Source organism: Elgaria multicarinata, chromosome 1 (assembly GCF_023053635.1).
Source record: "Elgaria multicarinata webbii isolate HBS135686 ecotype San Diego chromosome 1, rElgMul1.1.pri, whole genome shotgun sequence".
NCBI lineage: Eukaryota > Metazoa > Chordata > Lepidosauria > Squamata > Anguidae > Elgaria > Elgaria multicarinata.
Genome location: NC_086171.1, coordinates 153,531,719 through 153,549,682, shown reverse-complemented (window position 1 = coordinate 153,549,682; position 17,964 = coordinate 153,531,719). Strand labels below are relative to the sequence as shown.

Genomic DNA, 17,964 nt, shown 5'->3' with positions numbered 1-17,964 from the left:
GATGTTTTGGACTACAGCTTCTATCAGCCTGAGCCAGCATGGCCAGTAGGCTGGAATGTAGGGAGTTGTAGCCCCAAACATTGAAGGGCACCAAGTTGGGGAAGGCCGATCTAGAAGCACTTGATGACCGCTGTTAGTGGTAGCTTCTTGAGTCCTATGATTTGCACTTGAGCAAGACAAGAGCCCTTTTCCAGAACCCAGCATCAGAACAGTCTGCACAAAACGTTGCTGCAGAAGATCACATGGTGAACCATACGGCCTTTCTGACATGTGTTTGTTTGCACTGACTACTACCTACCGTTAAGCTGGCCGAATGTGCTCTGTGGAGGTAATTGCATCACAATTATTTTTGTGGGCCACCAATGTGGCAAAAAGTATCAATAGCTAAATGCCCAATACATTCCCATCATTGTGGGGTCTTGTGCCTCTGGACAAACAGCTTTCGAAGCCTCTGCAGTATCCCTGGCTTTAGCAAGAAGGCCTTTTCGCACACCATATGATGTAAAGATAACATTCAGCAGCCCTTAGAAAACAGTTCTCTCTGAGTTCAGCATACCACAATCAAACTGGCAGGAAAGGAGATGAGATATTTTCCACCCTGGCATGATTTCTCCTTCTGTCTCAGCTTGTGCCTGCATGGAGTGCAGACAAGGCAGCCATGACCATCTCATATACCTTGAAAGTGGCCAACGCTCGCTTTGGGGGCTTCTCTAAGCTGCTCTTCCGCTGGAAAGGGAGCATCTACAAGCTGCTCTACAAGGAGTTCCTTGTCTTCATCTTACTCTATGCAGCACTCAGTGCCACCTACCGGTGAGTTGGCAACATGGTCTACGAATTAAAATGACTAGCTCAGAGCTGAAATGCAGATATTCACAACCCAAGACTGTCCCCTGGAACTTTGTACCAGGTGTGGATGATCAATGGGGGAAACAACACCGCATCAGTTGTTTCTCCTGCCAGTCTCATAGCTGTGATTACCCTAATTATTCTTCTCTCTGGCCTTCCTTCTTCTCACATCAGTCCGTTGGTTTCTGTTCACCACTCTGCCGCAAAGATCATCTTCTTGGCTCGCCGCTCCGACCATGTTACTCCGCTTCTGAAATCTCTTCATTGGCTTCCAATTCACTTCAGAATCCAATATAAACTTATCCTGCTGACCTTCAAAGCTTTTCACAGTCTAGCTCCTTCCTATCTCTCCTCTCTCATCTCACACTATTGCCCCGCTCGTGCTCTTCGCTCCTCTGATGCCATGTTTCTCGCCTGCCCAAGGGCCTCTACTTCCCTTGCTCGGCTTCGTCCATTCTCTTCTGCTGCCCCTTACGCCTGGAACGCTCTTCCAGAACATTTGAGAACTACAAGTTCAACCGCAGCTTTTAAAGCTCAACTAAAAACTTTTTTTTCCTAAAGCTTTTAAAACTTGATGTTGTGCAGACTTCTACTGTTACTTTCTACTGTTAGTTTTACCCTACCCTGTGCCTGCTTACCCTACCCTGTACCTGTTTGCATTCTCTTCCCCTCCTTATTGTTTTACTATGATTTTATTAGATTGTAAGCCTATGCGGCAGGGTCTTGCTATTTACTGCTTTACTCTGTACAGCACCATGTACACTGATGGTGCTATATAAATAAATAATAATAATAATAATAATAATAACAAATCCATGTTTAGTCCAAGGGCTCCTTGGGGGGGGGGAGAATCATGTAACCTTACTATGGCTTTGCTTCCTGCTTCTCTTCCGCATTTCCAATGAGCTGAAATTACATGATGAAGAGAGCAGAGACCACATGGCTTGTGCAGTTCAATGGGACAGCACCCTCTAGTGGGCATTTTGTAATTCAGCTTCACCTGCACATGGCAGGAAACCTCGACAAATACCAACTTATTTCAGAAGAGTTGGGTTTTCTGTGGCTTAATTTATGATGCTAAAACTGGGAAATGGAGCAGGAGACGTGCAGGAGGCTGATGACGTCATCAAAATGACCAACAAACTTCTATGAGTGGCCAGTCATGAGCATGCTATAAAATGCTTGTTTAAAGATGTTCCAAGACACTGTGCTTTCCATCTAATGATTGTTACTAATGGCACATGTACGATCCCCTTGTGTTCCATTAAATTTAATCTATACTTAATCTAAAATAACGACAGCCTCTGGTTCTGGATTCACAACCATCAAATACAGATAAAATCCCGATTTCTCCCATAGGCCTGCTTTGGAAGGGTGAAAGTTTTCCGTTCACTTAACTTTTTAACCACCCTAGTTGTAAGTATGGCAAAGTGATTAAAGGGTACAAGAGGGTAACTACAATGTGTTGAGTGATCTTGAATATGTTTGCCTTAACAAGGTAATGGCATTCTGACAACTTCTAGTGGTGATGCTGCATTGTACCAAGGTTCTGCTCGTAAATCAAGGATGGGGCGGGGAAATGACATTTCTGGGCTAGCTCAGACTACAGGGACTGACAAGATTTTACCTTGAGGTCATCAGTTCCTACCCTATGACCCATAACATGTTCTGTATTTTGGTCAAAGGGGAGATGTGTCGTGCTCACAAGTAAGGCTCATATTGTTTGGGGCCTTGACACTTATTATGGTAAGATCACCAACCACGCAGAATGAGAGAGAGAGAGAGAGAGAGAGAGAGAGAGAGAGAGAGAGAGAGAGAGAGATTGCTTTAGCAGGGACAGATAGAAGAACAGCCTCGGCTTTTGCTTAATTAAAAAATAATGCATATACACCATGCTGCAATCAACGCCTGATACACCTTTTTCCCTCTTCCCCACCAGGTACCTTCTGAATAAGGAGCAAAAACATATTTTTGAAAAGGTGGCTCGATACTGCAACCGCTCCACTGATCTCATCCCTTTGTCTTTTGTCCTAGGTAGGGTTTTTGTAAGTGTTCTGGATAGCATGCCTTGCCATGGTTTCTTGTTGGCTTGATGTTTGTTATTTGGCTATGAGAAAAAGAGGCGACTAGCTCTGGTGCTATGAAATGTCAAAGGAGGTTTCTTTATTTTTCTTATCCGAAATATAAAAAAATGTTCAAAAATCTTTAAACCGAACTTGTACAATGCTCAACGTTTCGGATCTGGAGATCCTTCGTCAGGAGCTATAAGACATTCAAGTAAAATATATATAACATTTGACATTTCATAGCACCAGAGCTAGTCGCCTCTTTTTCTCATAGCCTTTTTGTGGTGCTTTCCCCCTCATTTTCCACTGATGTTATTTGGTCCAGAGGAAATGGGCTGCCTTTGATAAGAGCCCCCTTTAATCCTTTGATTGCTCAGAATCCCACTGTACTTCTTCGAGGGAAAGGCTGTAACTCAGCGACAAGAATACATGTGTTCAATGCACAAGGTCCCAGGTCCAATCCCTGGCCTCTCCAGTTAAAAGGGATCAAGTGGCAGGCAGTGGGGGTTGGTGGTCCCGATGTCAGTGAGGTGGTGAATCCACTCCAGGTTTCAGACAGAACCAGTCAGGAACTCTCCAAAGTGCAAAGCATTGCCAATCTTTCCCGCATCTATGAAGCACCTTGGAGAGCGTCTTTAGAGTTCTGACTGAAACCTGAAGCGGATTCACTGCCCCACTGGAATCAGAGATACCAGCCTCCATTGGTGGCAGGTGAGGAGAAAGATTCTTCTCTGCCTGAGACCCTGGAGACAGTCATTGCCAACCACAGTAGATGATCCAAGTCTAGTTGGATGAATAGCTTTCCGTGTTCCTCCTTGGGATGGGACCTTAGAACCCTTATACTGAGGCTAAACTTTGCAGCCAAGTGCTAAATATCACATATTTCTCAGTGGACTTTTGCATTTGGTATTGCCAGTTCATGCATAGGCAAATCAAAGCCTGAACTGGACTGAGGCCATTCAGCCAGCCAAAGCTAGAACCCAAAACCTGGTTCCTTGTAACAGAACTGGAAATGTCTTTGCGTATGAGTTTTACTCATATCTGGACTCTGATTTATGTGCAAGTTACCCCACTTGGGCTTAAGCAGTAGCATGAAACTTTGGTTCTGTTTAAGCATTCCAGCCAGGTATATTGGAGCAAAGAAAGAGTAACTGCTTAGACCATGTGACTTGTAACTGCTTAGACCACCAGCTTTCTAGCCATAATCGAGAAAAATGTTGGATAACTACAATAAGCATCCTACTCTCATAATTCCCTCCAAAAGCTGGGAGTAGAATCCTGGAGTCCTTGTTTTCATATTACTTTCCTTCTGTCTGTCCCTCTCAATGCCAATCCTCTTCCATAGATGAAAAAAACAACAACCCAAGAACTTTGGCTCCTAGCCCACCTTCTCCTCTAACTCAAGGACAATAGCCCCCAGCTTTCTCTGAAGCTTGGAGTGAATCCTACTGAATAGTCTTGAGATTGCAAAGCTCCACTGTGATCCACCTATGATCTCCACAAGCCATCACCTACCTCTCTCCTTTAATCTCTTGGTCCAGGCTTCCATTTTTACCCTATGGCAGAAGCTCCCTAGTATCGAGTGCCCTGTGCTCATGTAAAAGGGAAGTTCTGCATACTCAGGGAAGGTATGATTAAAGAGGGAGAGGTTGTGCTTGCTACAGTCCCGTCCCCCCACATCATAGATAAACAATGCATGGGGCTACAGAATGAAAAAAGGGGAAGTGAAGGAGTAGGAAACAGATAATTAAAACGAAAAGGGAAGTGGCCATTTAGCAGGTAAGAGAATGTATGACTAAATGACGCACAGCTTCTGTAGCAAAAATGCAAAATGAACATGTCCAAAACTTCAGTGCAAGTAGACTGCTAATTTTTCCCTGTTCGATGAAAGAGCTTATATCAGAAACACATATCTAGGTTGATGGGCTTAAAATAATTATTATTATTATTATTATTATTATTTATTTATTTATTTATTTATTTCCCGCTTCTCCCTTTGGATCGAGGCAGGGAACATTAGTACAGGAATCAATACAGCTTAAAAATTCTTGATTTTACATTGATCTGGATAGGCCTGCCGGAAAAGGCTAGTCTTTAAAGCTGCCTTAAAATCACATAGAGTTAATTTTACGAATCTCCTCGTAAAATGAATCTGTCTCCCCCCCTTTCTTTCTTGCAATTCCTTTGCAAAATTTGCTCTAAAACAGTCACATGGTTCTCAGGGGCATAGACCTCTCAATTTTTCCAGGGGTGGGCATGGGGCTAAACTTGGAAAAGGGGGGCTATTTCTGGGAACCATGCTTCATCAACAATGGATCCTAGGGGGTTTAAAGCCACATATTAAAATAACAAGTCCTCAACAAAAATATTGCATTTTAATTATATTATGATAGTTTACACACTACCCCACCATCCATAGTCCTATACAATATACCAGTGCTGTTCAAACGTTTCCCCCAGGACTCAGTGCAATACTATCACAATCCCTCAAGACCCTATTTCTGTGCTTAGTCTGAAAATGTCTTACATGTAATATGCTTTTGACTCATTAGTCAGCACATACTGTATTAATTTAAGGAGATTCTTTATAATTAAGTGAGTCCCAGTCAGCTCTCTGGAAATTACTTCTAAGTAAATGTGCATAAGTTTAGGTAGCTAAAAGTGCTGGATCATGCCATTATGTGCATTATTATTATTATTATTATTATTATTATTATTATTATTATTTCATTTTACACAGTGCCCATCAATACACATGGTGCTGTACATAGTAAAACAAATATATATATATATATATATATATATATATATATATATATATATATATATTGTGTGTGTGTGTGTATGTATTTTGTTCAGACATATTTAAAAGGCACTGCCCATACACACACATTGTAATTCCTAGACGGGCAGCCTTTTGTCCTACAAGGCCTGAGTGGGTAGGAGGAAATGAACCTGGGAAGGCTGAATCTAACACAAGAGGAGAGTGGCTTTGGTCTTGCAAAGAGATCTTCTGGGCAGCTGAGGAGGTGGCAAGGTTTGCTTGGAGGTAATTTAGACTGACCCCCAAACACATAACAATACAGATAACTGGAGACTGACTGAAGAATCTGCCAGCCAGGCTGTGAGCTTACTGATGTAACCTGGTTGGGCATTGCCTGCCCCCCCCCCGGGAAATCCTGATGGGGGCTTGATCCCCGCTGCCCGCCCCCATAGTTTATGCCCCTGATGGTTCTCCCTTCTGAGCAGCCCTCATTTAACTGGTGTTAGTTTGCTTTTCCTAGAATGAACAAGTGAGAAGGTGTGAACAATGGCTCACTACACAGGTCAGTGGTTCTTTAAAGAAGCACTCATCATGCCATAGAAAGCAGGAAACAGACTTTGTTTTCCTAGGAATCCTGCAAGAGAGGGGGGGGGGAACCCCAGAGTCTTTGTGTTTATGCAGATTTTCTTTTCTTTTTTAAACTGTGAAAATGTAGATAAGAACAAGTGTTACGTTTGCCCCCATCTTTCCCTACCCAAATCCCTGACTTTAATTTATTTAAAAAATAAATTTGCACTTCTATGGGGTTTTTGTTTGTTTTGTTTTGACTTTTTGGCTCCAACACAGTCTAAAAAGTGCACTAATTTTTTTACTGAAACAGGAGAGTTTGAACTCTTAGGAAAGTGATATTTCAATGGATAAAATTTACTACATTCAATTGAAAGATGACCTTGAACCCTAAGCACCCTGACAATGTCATAGGGAAATGGTACCCATTCTTAATTCTCATGGATTCTTTGAAGAACGTTTGTAAATTGCATACTGTGGTATCAAGTAATAAAAAAATGTTCACTTACTGAATAATAGTTGGCTATATGGTACACAGTATATTTCATATTTTCCCTATGAAATGCTGAATGTAAGTAAGAATTTGGCAAGTTTGTAACTGTTTTGTTAATTTTTATTTTTGGTTTTGGAATGTCCCCCCCCCCCCCCCGTTTTGTAAAGGTATTATAAAACCAACCTCCCTTTTTAAAAAATAAAAGTGAGATTTTTCTCTATGCTACACAGCAGGGGAAGGCGGTGTGTTTCTTGCAGGCCACATGCCACTCCTGCCACCTCCAAAATAATAATAAAAACATGGCGTCCGTAGCAGCTACGGAGCTCCAAACCGGACAAATTTAGGTGAATCTAACCTCTGCAGTGCTACAGAGTGGTTTGAAACGGGCAAGTGTGCTTTATTTTCTTCTCAGGGGGTCATCTGTGGACTGCAGCCCATGGGGTGGGGGGAATGGGCCCCAGACCTCCTGGAGCTGCCCACCCCTTTTATACAGGGACCAATAATAAAGGAGGAGCCGTGGCTCAGTAGTGGAGCACCTGCTTTGTATGCAGAACGCCCCGGGTTCAATGCTCAGCATCTCCAGGCAGGGTTAGGAAAAATCTCCAGCCTGAAAGCCTGGAGAGTGTCGACATTACTGGCCTTCCTTCTTCTCACATCAGTCCATTGGATTCTGTTCACCACTCTGCTGCTAAGATCATCTTCTTGGCTCGCCGCTCTGACCATGTAACTCCACTTCTGAAATCTCTTCATTGGCTTCCAATTCACTTCAGAATCCAATATAAACTTCTCCTGTTGACCTACAAAGCTTTTCACTGTCTAGCTCCTTCCTATCTCTCCTCTCTCATCTCACACTGTTGCCCCGTTCGTGCTCTTCGCTCCTCTGATGCCATGTTTCTCGCCTGCCCAAGGGTCTCTACTTCCCTTGCTCGGCTCCGTCCATTTTCTTCTGCTGCCCCTTACGCCTGGAACGCTCTTCCAGAACATTTGAGAACTACAAGTTCAACCTCAGCTTTTAAAGCTCAGCTAAAAACTTTTCTTTTTCCTAAAGCTTTTAAAACCTGATTTTGTTCTGACTTTATACTGTTAGTTTTACCCTACCCAGTGCCTGTTTACCCTACCCAGTGCCTGTTTGCATTCTCTTCCCCTCCTTATTGTTTTATTATGATTTTATTAGGATGTAAGCCTATGCGGCAGGGTCTTGCTATTTACTGTTTTACTCTGTACAGCACCATGTACATTGATGGTGCTATATAAATAAATAAATAAATAAATAAATAAATAAATAATGGGCTAAATGAACCAATGATCTGACTCAGCATCAGGCAGCTTCTGATGTTCCTAATTTATAAAAACATTAGTAATTTAAACTAGATCCTAGAGTTAAACTGGGCAGAACACCTCAGTTCCTGGTGTTGACGGGCTCAGATGGTAGCACCTCTCTTAGACTGACTACCTCCAGCCATGCTCGCACTGGCCGCAAGACCCCATCTGACAATATGGTTTTCCCTTTGGGCAGGTTTCTACGTCACATTGATTGTGAACCGTTGGTGGGCCCAATACACCAGCATCCCGCTGCCTGACCAGCTGATGTGCGTCATTTCCAGCAATGTGCACGGAAGGGATGAGAAAGGGCGCATCCTGCGGCGCAGCCTCATCCGTTATGCCAACCTGTCATCTGTGCTCATTCTGCGTTCAGTCAGCACCAGGGTGCTTAAGAGATTCCCCTCAATGGACCATTTGGTGGACGCTGGTGAGCTTGGCGGGAGGGAAGCTGGGGCGGGGAGATGCCCCAAGGCTAGAGTGGATATTGTGAAGCCTCTGAACTTGGATAGCATGCCACAGTTTGTTCATTTAATGGACTTGTTACATTTATATCCCAACTCAGAGGCCTAGCGCCAGCCTACTGCTTTAAGACCATTACCTTGCAGACATATATCTTAGGGGGCCTGAGCAACGCCGGGTAGATCAGCTAGTAGATCAATAAACAAAGCTCGCGAGGGAAAGCGGCTAAGAGGAAAGAAGGGGCAGAGCGAGGGTTCGGCTCCTGCTCTCCTGCCACTTCTCCAGTTTAGCTCTCCGTGTTCCAAAGTGGCTTTGCTTTTTGAAACAAGGATGCCAGGACCCTTTAACGTTCATGCATAACCTCCAGCTTGCCCCTCAGGACTGGTGGGGCAGCGTGGCAGTGAAGCACGCTCTGATTTTACTATGAGAAGGCCTTATTAAGACCCAGCGTTGGGAGGGGGGCAGATCTCCAGTTTTCCCTCCCCCTCTTGCAGGTTTCATGACGGAAGACGAGCGCAAGAAGTATGAGAGTCTCTATTCAGACTTCAACAAGTACTGGATCCCCTGTGTGTGGTTCACCAATCTAGCAGCTCAGGCCCGGCGGGATGGGAGAATCCGGGATGATGTGGCTCTCCGATTGCTCATGGATGTAAGCAACAGTGATGGGACCAGTGGAGGGACTTCTTAGCTGGCCAGTTCACACCAACCTGCTTTGTGTTTTACACCACCGTGTTTGGTTTCTTCCTTCCTAGCTTAGCCTCAGTGTTTAGCAATAGATGATTTGAAATTGAATATACCTAAATAATTTTCTGCAATATGCATATAAAGGGGACTTTTGCTTGGTGCCTCTAGCCCTGTGACTTTTACTAAGGTGGCCTACCCTAACCTGGTGCATTCTAGACAGGGCCAGCCCTACCATGAGGCAATCGCCTCAGGCTGCAAACTGTTGGTTATTTAACTTGTTGTTGTATTTCTACTGAAGGTGGAGAGGTGCTGAAGGCGTTTTCTGTCACATGTACTACATTCAGCTAAGTTTGGGCACTATCCACCTTGATTTTGGGGAGGGACACACACACACACACCATTTGCTTTTCTGCCTCAGGCAGCAAAATATCTTGGGCCAGCCCTGCCTTCAGATGGCTTGGATCATAACTCCCAGCATTCCCAACCATTGGCCATTCTGACTGGGGCTGATAAAAGTTGAAGACTAAAGTTATCTTGAGGACACCAGGATGGAGAAGGCTGCTGAAAGGCATCACATCTATGCTGCAAGGACTACATGAAGTGGTGGCAGCACCAGCTCATCCAATATTTTATGAAAAACCAGAGTCTTCTCAGATTAACAATATTGGATTGGATCTAGATTGGATCATACTAGAATAGAACCATTGAAATTAATTGGATTTGAGAAAGTCATAATTAAATTAAGTCCCATTGTTTTCAGTGGGTCTAATTATGAATAAATCTGGATACAACCTATTGAGAGGTGGGAGAAGAAAGATGGGCCAGAACGCTTGAGATTTCATCAAGTAGCAGATATTGCAGCATCTAGTGAGAAGGTTAACCAGCTATGTAAACCCTGAAAGAATCTGCCTTTCACTTTTCAGGAGTTGAACCTCTATCGCTCCAAATGCAGCATGCTTTTTCACTATGATTGGATCAGCATCCCCCTCGTGTACACACAGGTGAGTAAAGAGCAGCTCACATCCTATGGATATTGTAATGCTTGTCTCTTAGTAGGAAATGCGTCAACAGCAGCCAACTAGGCTACTTTCCTGTTATGTAAAACCACAACTCGCATTCTAAATGTGTCTGAGTTTGTGCATCTGCACAGAATGACCCTATTGCAAGACTTAGCTTTATGGATCTTGTTTTTCTGCAGAAAAAGAGCAAGTTTCTAGTCCTCATGTCTGTGGTGCAAAGTATGGAAATATGCAGGCTACACCAAGCTCCAGTCCCTTATTTGATCCCCTAAGCCTACCACCACTCCTTCCTTACACACACACGTGTGTGTAAATCAGTAGATTCCTTTCCTTATGCATATGTCATACTCACAATGATACTTTTTTTTCAATGGAGCCCTTCCACCCCAGCCTTGTTATGTGTCCCTTGGCATTCCAGGTTAGCCCTACTTCTCCTGCAGACTAATGTGACTGAGGCCTAGTTCTCACAAACAGCAAAGAAAGCAATAAACCTGAGTCTGGACTGTATGACTTCAGTTCAGATTCAGGTAGGAATCCACATGATTCAATGCTCCTTCTTCCCCCACTCACAAAAAATGCCCCTGTGCATAAAAAAAAACCCTATCAGGAAAAATAATTTTATACCATTTTCTATATATAGGAATCTTATTGTGTTGGAGCATACCATCAAATTAGCCCCCCACTTGCAGCCTCAAGAGGTGCTGTTGAGACACAGGTTTGCTACTTCCTCTGTGAGAAAAAGGTTAAAACCTTCACCAGCTCTCTCCTGGACTCCAGGGCCAGATCTACACCGAGCAGGATATAACACTTTGGAAGTGGTATATGGAATGTGTCACGGGCCCCAACAGTTGGCAGTGCACCTCAACACCATTATAAAGTAGTAGTATAGATCCTGCCCAGGACTCTAATCCCAACCTGGGTGGCTCACCCCTGAATCTCAAGGAATGCCAACCGTACCCTCCCTGAAGTTAAAGCACTTTCAAGCTATGCCCTGCTTTTTCCTTGTCTCTCCTCCTCATGGAATAATACTCTGCTGCTAGCCTGGGATGCTTCTTGGCTGAGATCCTTCTCAGCTGACAGATCAGTGTCCTTCATTGGGAGCACATCCAATTGATACTGAAAATTGTGGGGACCTTTCCTGAGACAAAACCTGGTCAAGCTACATGGTATGTGGTGTGAATAGCGCTGTCCGTTCCTGGCACCACATCCTGGGAATAAAAGCTAAGGGAGAAAATACACCCTTCGTCTTTTTCTTGAATAAATCTACTCTTGACTCCTTGCCACTCCAGTTCATGACTGTTCTCCTGCCAAGCTAAATACAAAGGCAAGGGGAAACTTGACAATGTTGCCTTCCCTTTATTATGTTGAGTACTACTAGCTGGCAGGGAATGGGTAGGAGGAAGGCAAATAATCCAGCTCTTGTTCATGTTAAGAAACCTGTTTTCCGGTTTAATGTTTTGGTAGACAGGGAAATATAAGGCAAGCATGGGCCACAGCAAAAGGTGTCACACTTTTTGTTGTGGGCCAAGTGGTAAGTTCTCTCTTTGTTGCCCCATATCTCAAATAAATTGTTTATTTAAGAGGTGCAATTTATTTGAAAGAACAAACATCCAGTGACACATCAAAAGGCTCTTTAATTGAAATCACAGCTATCCATACTATTACATAGAAAAGATGTCTCAAGAACTACTCAGAGAAATAGCCTTGTTAGTCTGTTGCAACACCACCCCAAAATAGACTTGTGGCACCTTAAAGACTAGGTGACCAATTATGGGACAAGTCCACAAAAGTTTATCCTCATAAACAATAAATCTGCTCATCATGATGTCACCAAAGTATTTGTAAGAGCTACAATGTCTGTTTATTGTGGGGAAAGCAACTTGTAGGACTAAACACCACAAGTTGCCTATCCTTGCTTTATTCCAGTGGTTCTCAACCTGGGGCACTCCAGATGTGTTGGACTGCATCTCCCAGAATGCCCCAGCCAGCAGAGCTGGCTGGGGCATTCTGGGAGTTGTAGTCCAACACATCTGGAGCGCCCCAGGTTGAGAAAGGCTGCTTTATTGTCTTGAATGTGGCAAACTAAATACCTTCACATACATGCGCTTTCCTTGTCGTCGTCGTTGCCATTATATCCACAAGAAACCCGGCTTTTTCTTAAGCAGCCGCCACTTCTTGCACATGTTCAATTCTACTTTTGAGGATGTTTCAACACATATCTGCCATGTCCAATAAGAGACCTGAAAGCATCATCCACATGGCATTGAATTCTTGTTCATCTAGTTCTCTCCTCCAGAAAGTTGGAGCCCTGTACTTATACAATGAACACAGAGTGGGACACACGTACGAGGAACTTCTCTCTGCTACTGCACCTGCTAAAAAAAAAGCTGGCAAATGAAAAAGTCAATCCTTTTAAGTTAATTGAGTGTATAGGGCATTGCTAGTGCAAATGTGCAAACCTCATGAACTGCAAAGTGTATTACTGCATAAAAAATAAGGAAAGTGTGGAGTCCTGAGCCACTGTAGTAGCAGACATTAACAGCATCTCCTCCACAGGTGGTCACCATAGCGGTCTATTCCTTCTTTGCCTTCTGTGTGGTTGGCCGTCAGTTCCTACAGCCCTTGGACCCAAAACAAGGAGACGACCTAGATATGTACGTGCCACTGCCCACACTTCTACAGTTCTTCTTCTATGCCGGCTGGCTAAAGGTGAGAATTTTGGCCTCTGTTCACTAGGCAGATGGTACATGGCTTGCCCCTCACACCCTTAACTTATGAGATGAGAGAGAGAGGCTTGACCATAGACATCCAGTAGACCTATCAGCTGAAGAGGAACTCAAGGGCAGGTTTTCCAAACACAGGTCCCACGTTCTATTGGGTGGAATATTTTAGCCATCCTACTGGAGACTTCTGCTTTCATTCTTTGACCCAGTGGGAGAATTCAGGGACTAAAAAGCTGTCATTTCCTGGCGATTCTGAATGGAATACCAAGGAAGTATTTGTTAGTTAGTGAAAAATTGCCACCTGTTTATTTTATTTATTTATTTATTACATTTTTATACCGCCCAATAGCCGAAGCCGTCTGGGCGGTTCACCTGTTCCTCTTTGGGCATCAATTGTTGGATACTGAAGCTCAGCTACAACTTTTAATGTTGTTTAATCACATCAAAACACAATGCAATGTTTTTTCATTCTTTCTGAAGGCCCCTAAACGGAGGCCTTAGCTAGACCTAAGGTTTATCCCAAGATAGTCCCGGGATCCCCTGTGTGTCATTTAGATGCACAGGGATGACCCCGGGATAAACCTTGGGTCTAGCTAAGGCCAGAGTGTCATTGGCAATTAAGACAAGTCAGCAGAAACTGTTATTAAAAGAACTGGATCAAATGGGTTGCTAGTAAGAGTTCCTCAACCAGTTAAAATAAAAAGGCAACTCATATTCTACCCAGAACTATATTTTCTTTTCTTTTCAAATATTGAATACTAAGGTGCCATGCCTCCTCCTTCCTGTAGGTGGCAGAACAGATAATTAATCCCTTCGGAGAGGATGATGATGATTTTGAAACTAACAAACTGATAGATAGGAATCTCCAGGTAAGACTTATACAAAAGGGCTATGAAAGTAAATATGCTAGTGACTCTTGTCACAAGTTATATTTGGCACAGAACTGGGCTGGAAAGTTTGTTTTGTTTTTAAATAAAAAAGCCAAGTGTCATGTCTTTAAGGCTGCTACAAAAACATTCAAGCAGTGGTTGGTCTGAGAAATCTGGATCAGCTACTTCTGATCCAGTGTTATCTTCTACTCTATTTTTGCCACTCTCAGCTCTGGCTTTTACCTTCTTCCACATTGTTCAATTGTATGAAAACTCACATAAAACCAGAATTGTGCAAAGTTAATATTTGAAGGTCACAGAACATACCCTATTATTCTTTCATCCAAGAGTTCATACTGTCTTTAACCACAGCTTGCCTGGTGAACATCATCCTATTTTTATATGCAATGTTATTAGTTTCCCTCCCACACACTTCAAAAGGAACTTAATTTTATTCTCTGTCAAGACTCCAAGATCCTGTCGTGGACTTGGGCATACCTCTACTTCCTATCTTACTTGGAAGGGGCCGAGACGTTTGCAGTCTGATTTGATCCAGATCTTTCAGAAACACACAGTCCTTAATTTCCCTCTTTAAAGCTTCATATTCCGCCAAAGCAGAAATTTCCATTTTTTCCAGCTGCTCATATTGCTAGTCCTCCTGATTCCTTTTACATTCAGAATCTTGGCATTAAAGCCTGGTTATTAAAGCAAAAAGGTGTTTTAACCAATCTCCTTTGATGCAAGAAATATTCTCTTTGGTTTGGTTAGGTGTCTCTGCTTTCGGTGGATGACATGTACCAGAACTTGCCTCCAACTGGAAAGGACAAATACTGGAATGAATCTACAGCTCAGCCCCCATACACAATGGCTACAGTCGCAGAAACCTTGAAGCCTTCCTTCATGGGATCCACCTTTGACATGCGGTAAGTTCCACTGGCAACTTAAAAACAGTTATGTGGTAGCATTCTGATTTGAGTTGTGTCCAAATATAAAGTGTTAGCAGAATGGATTTCCCCTCCTGCTGCAGCCCCCCAAATCTGCCCCAGACAGCTCGGAGGAGGCCCTCTGGGGCAGATTGGGAGGAGCAGATGGGGGCGGGGAGAGTACAAGAGGGCAGTCCAGTGTATGAGCAGAAGGCCTCTACTCTCACAAGCCTCCTAATAACATTGTTAAAACATTTAGGGGAATGTTTGTCCTCCTAAACAAAGCCTGGAATATGACCTTGAGGCAGACAAACTATATTATTTTTAGTTTAACCTCAACCCAAGAACCCACAAATGACAATTCAGGGTCAAGATTAGCTTTCTTGTCACTTGGGCTGCTAGAAAACTTGAAAATAAGGAAGCAGTGTATAGATAGGGTCCAACCAGCTATTATACTCTTACTTTATAATCTGTGACCTTCCAGTTATCACCAAACAGTAACATCAGTGTCAGGCTGCATGGATAATGGGAGTTATAGCCCAATAGATGAAGGATCACCAATTCCTCACCTTAGAAAAGGATGGGTTCGGTTATGAGGTAACTTAAAAGATGAAAAGCAGGAAGGGGCAGTTTTTCATAATGAAAGGAAGCAGCTAGTTTTACTCCAGATAACTTATATTCAGCTGGTCCAAAACCAGGCAAGATTGTTAACAAAGACTGGCCAAGTCCACATCCCAGTGTGTTTCCAGCTGCACTGGCTGCCAGTCCATAACTGGGCCCAATCCAAAGTGCTGGTATTAACATTCAAAACTCTAAATGGCTTAGGGCCAGGTTATCTGAAGAATTGCCTCGTCCCACATGTACCTATCCAGATCCTAAGAGCATCCTCAGGGGTCCTTCTCCAGGACTCCTCTGCCAAAGGAAGCAAGGCAGGTGGCTACAAGAGCCTTTTTTGCTGTGGTACCCCACTGTAGAATGAGCTCCCCAAAGAAGTTCACCTGGCAGCCATGTTGTCCTTTTCCCGGCACTTGGTAAAGACTTATTTTCCCAGTATTTCAGTGATTTACTATGTAGTCTTTTAACCCTATTTTAAATCTCTGCATTGCTGATCAGCTTTATTCTGGTTCTACTTTTCTATTGCAGTTTTAAACTCTTATTTCCTGCTGTACTGTTGGGAACCACAGCACTCCCCCGCCCTAATATAGGATTGCAACTTCCATCAGCCCTAGCCAGTATAGCCAATGATGAAAGATGGCAGTTGCAGTACATCCGAAGGACCATAGGTTGACTGCTCCTAGGTTTGGCCATAACTCTTTCCATGAGAAATAGCCAGCTATGGAGCTCTCCGATCAAAAGCTCAGGCCTTGTAAAAGTATCTGCGAGAGTAAAACAAGGACACACTGCCATGAACAGCTTAACCATCTTTAACCTACCAGCCAGACCAGAATTCTCCTTTAGCATTGAGTGAAACTCTACAATCACATTGCTTTGCTGAGACCCGCCCACCCACCCGGAGCTGTTTCAGGGGGCAATGTACAATTAGCTCCCTCAAGTCTAAAAATGCTTTACTGATTGTGCTCCGTGCCGTGCCTACAGCCAGAGCTCTATGTATTTTGCAGACATATGACACAAGCCAAACTCCATTAGAATCAGAGAAACTTAAAATTTGTTTCGCCGTCCTTTCCTTTCTGTACAGGATGAGTGATGATCCAGAGCAGAGCCAGCCGGTGGAAGCATCACCCAGCATGAGCCGGATCCAGACCCCCCTACTCACCCGCTTCCTCAGTGCAGCTGCCTCCCCTGCTGTCAGCCTCAAAAATTTTGGCAAGGGCAGCCGCATTCACCACTCTCATCTATTGCGGCTGAGGACTGAGGGTACCTTCCCCTCTGCCAGCCCCAGCTTCTACCGCAGGGAAGATCCTGAGGCAGTCGGCCGTATTGATGAGGAAGAGATGGAGGAGGATGTTGAAAGCAGGCTTAGCGAAGCCCCCACTCCTGACTCCCAGCTCAGACTCCCCCACAAGCATGAAAATGCAGATACACCAAGAAAGGAAGTGCCCCGTATTACAGTAACGGGATCCCAAGATGACATCAGTATCACTGACCAGCCCTCCAGCTAAGCGGAGCAATAGCATGGCTTTTTGAATAGCTGCCCTTTGAACATGCAATAGGCATTTGGACATCCAAACATGTTCAATTCCACTACATATACTCATCAGTACTTGGGACAAGCATATATATCACACTTCATATAGCTGAGAAGCGATGTGACGATATAGCTAAACTCCACACAAATTCTTTATAAACCCCAAAATGGGAACATGGGTACTGCCTGCTTCACTCACACACCTTGTCACCTTAGCATCCAGTTGACTGTCTTCCATAAGGCATAAATAAAAAGCTTTTAACGTGAGGCACTGGGAATGAAACGGGGTTTATTGGAAAATATTTGAATGTTTTTCCCTGTTCAAAGTCAACAGATATAACTTTCTCAATTGTTTTATTTGCAATTCACTTAGATTTACATTTTAGCAACGTAATCCTGTACAGGGTCGTTCAGAAGTGCCATTGAGTTAAATGGGGCTTACTGTTCGTGTTTTTTGATTGTTGCTTAAGGGGGAAAATGAAGGTATTGAAAAACATTGATTGGAGCATGCCTGAAACCTTAAATATGTGTTTTTCATAGAATCATAGAAAAGTAGAGTTGGAAGGGGCCTAGGCCATCAAGTCCAACCCCCTTCTCCAACCAAGTGTCTCCAAATCTATTGGACTACAACTCCCAGCATGGCCATGGTGCTAGCCTGAATAAAAGTTAGATACAATTTGGGCTTTAGATTTAATTAATACTGTACTCATTCCAGTCGATCAGTTGAACTTGTATTGTTCATTATATTCTGACTTATGAAACAATTTTCTAAAACCAGAAAAATATAGTTGTGAAAGATTTTCTACCCAACGTCACTGAGCACTCGTATAGTGTTGCATGCGTTTAGAGTGCTGGGAAAGGCTGTGTGAACACAAGAAGCTATGGAAGAGTAACCCCATGATGTACTACCAGACATCCATTCTCAGTGCACATGCTCCATTACCCATAAAAAAAACGTACATCTGCATTAAAGGACCGCATTGTATGTTCTGCAGATCACCCCTCAAAAATGTCACAGCAGGCAATTGTGTTGAGTCACTTTATGGATGCACAAGTAGCCCCACATTGCTCAAGGTAACAGA

General features: G+C 43.5%; 1 protein-coding gene across 1 annotated transcript; it reads left to right on the top strand.

The window, feature by feature from the left end:
* Window positions 1-658: 658 nt before the first annotated feature.
* On the top strand, window positions 659-16,856 carry BEST4 (bestrophin 4). The gene is made up of 9 exons (XM_063136757.1): window positions 659-810; window positions 2,786-2,880; window positions 8,253-8,486; window positions 9,013-9,167; window positions 10,126-10,203; window positions 12,778-12,930; window positions 13,733-13,813; window positions 14,582-14,736; window positions 16,433-16,856. The coding sequence occupies exons 1-9, from the start codon at window positions 659-661 to the stop codon at window positions 16,854-16,856; spliced, it is 1,527 nt and encodes a 508-aa protein (XP_062992827.1).
* The last annotated feature ends 1,108 nt before the right edge of the window (window positions 16,857-17,964 follow it).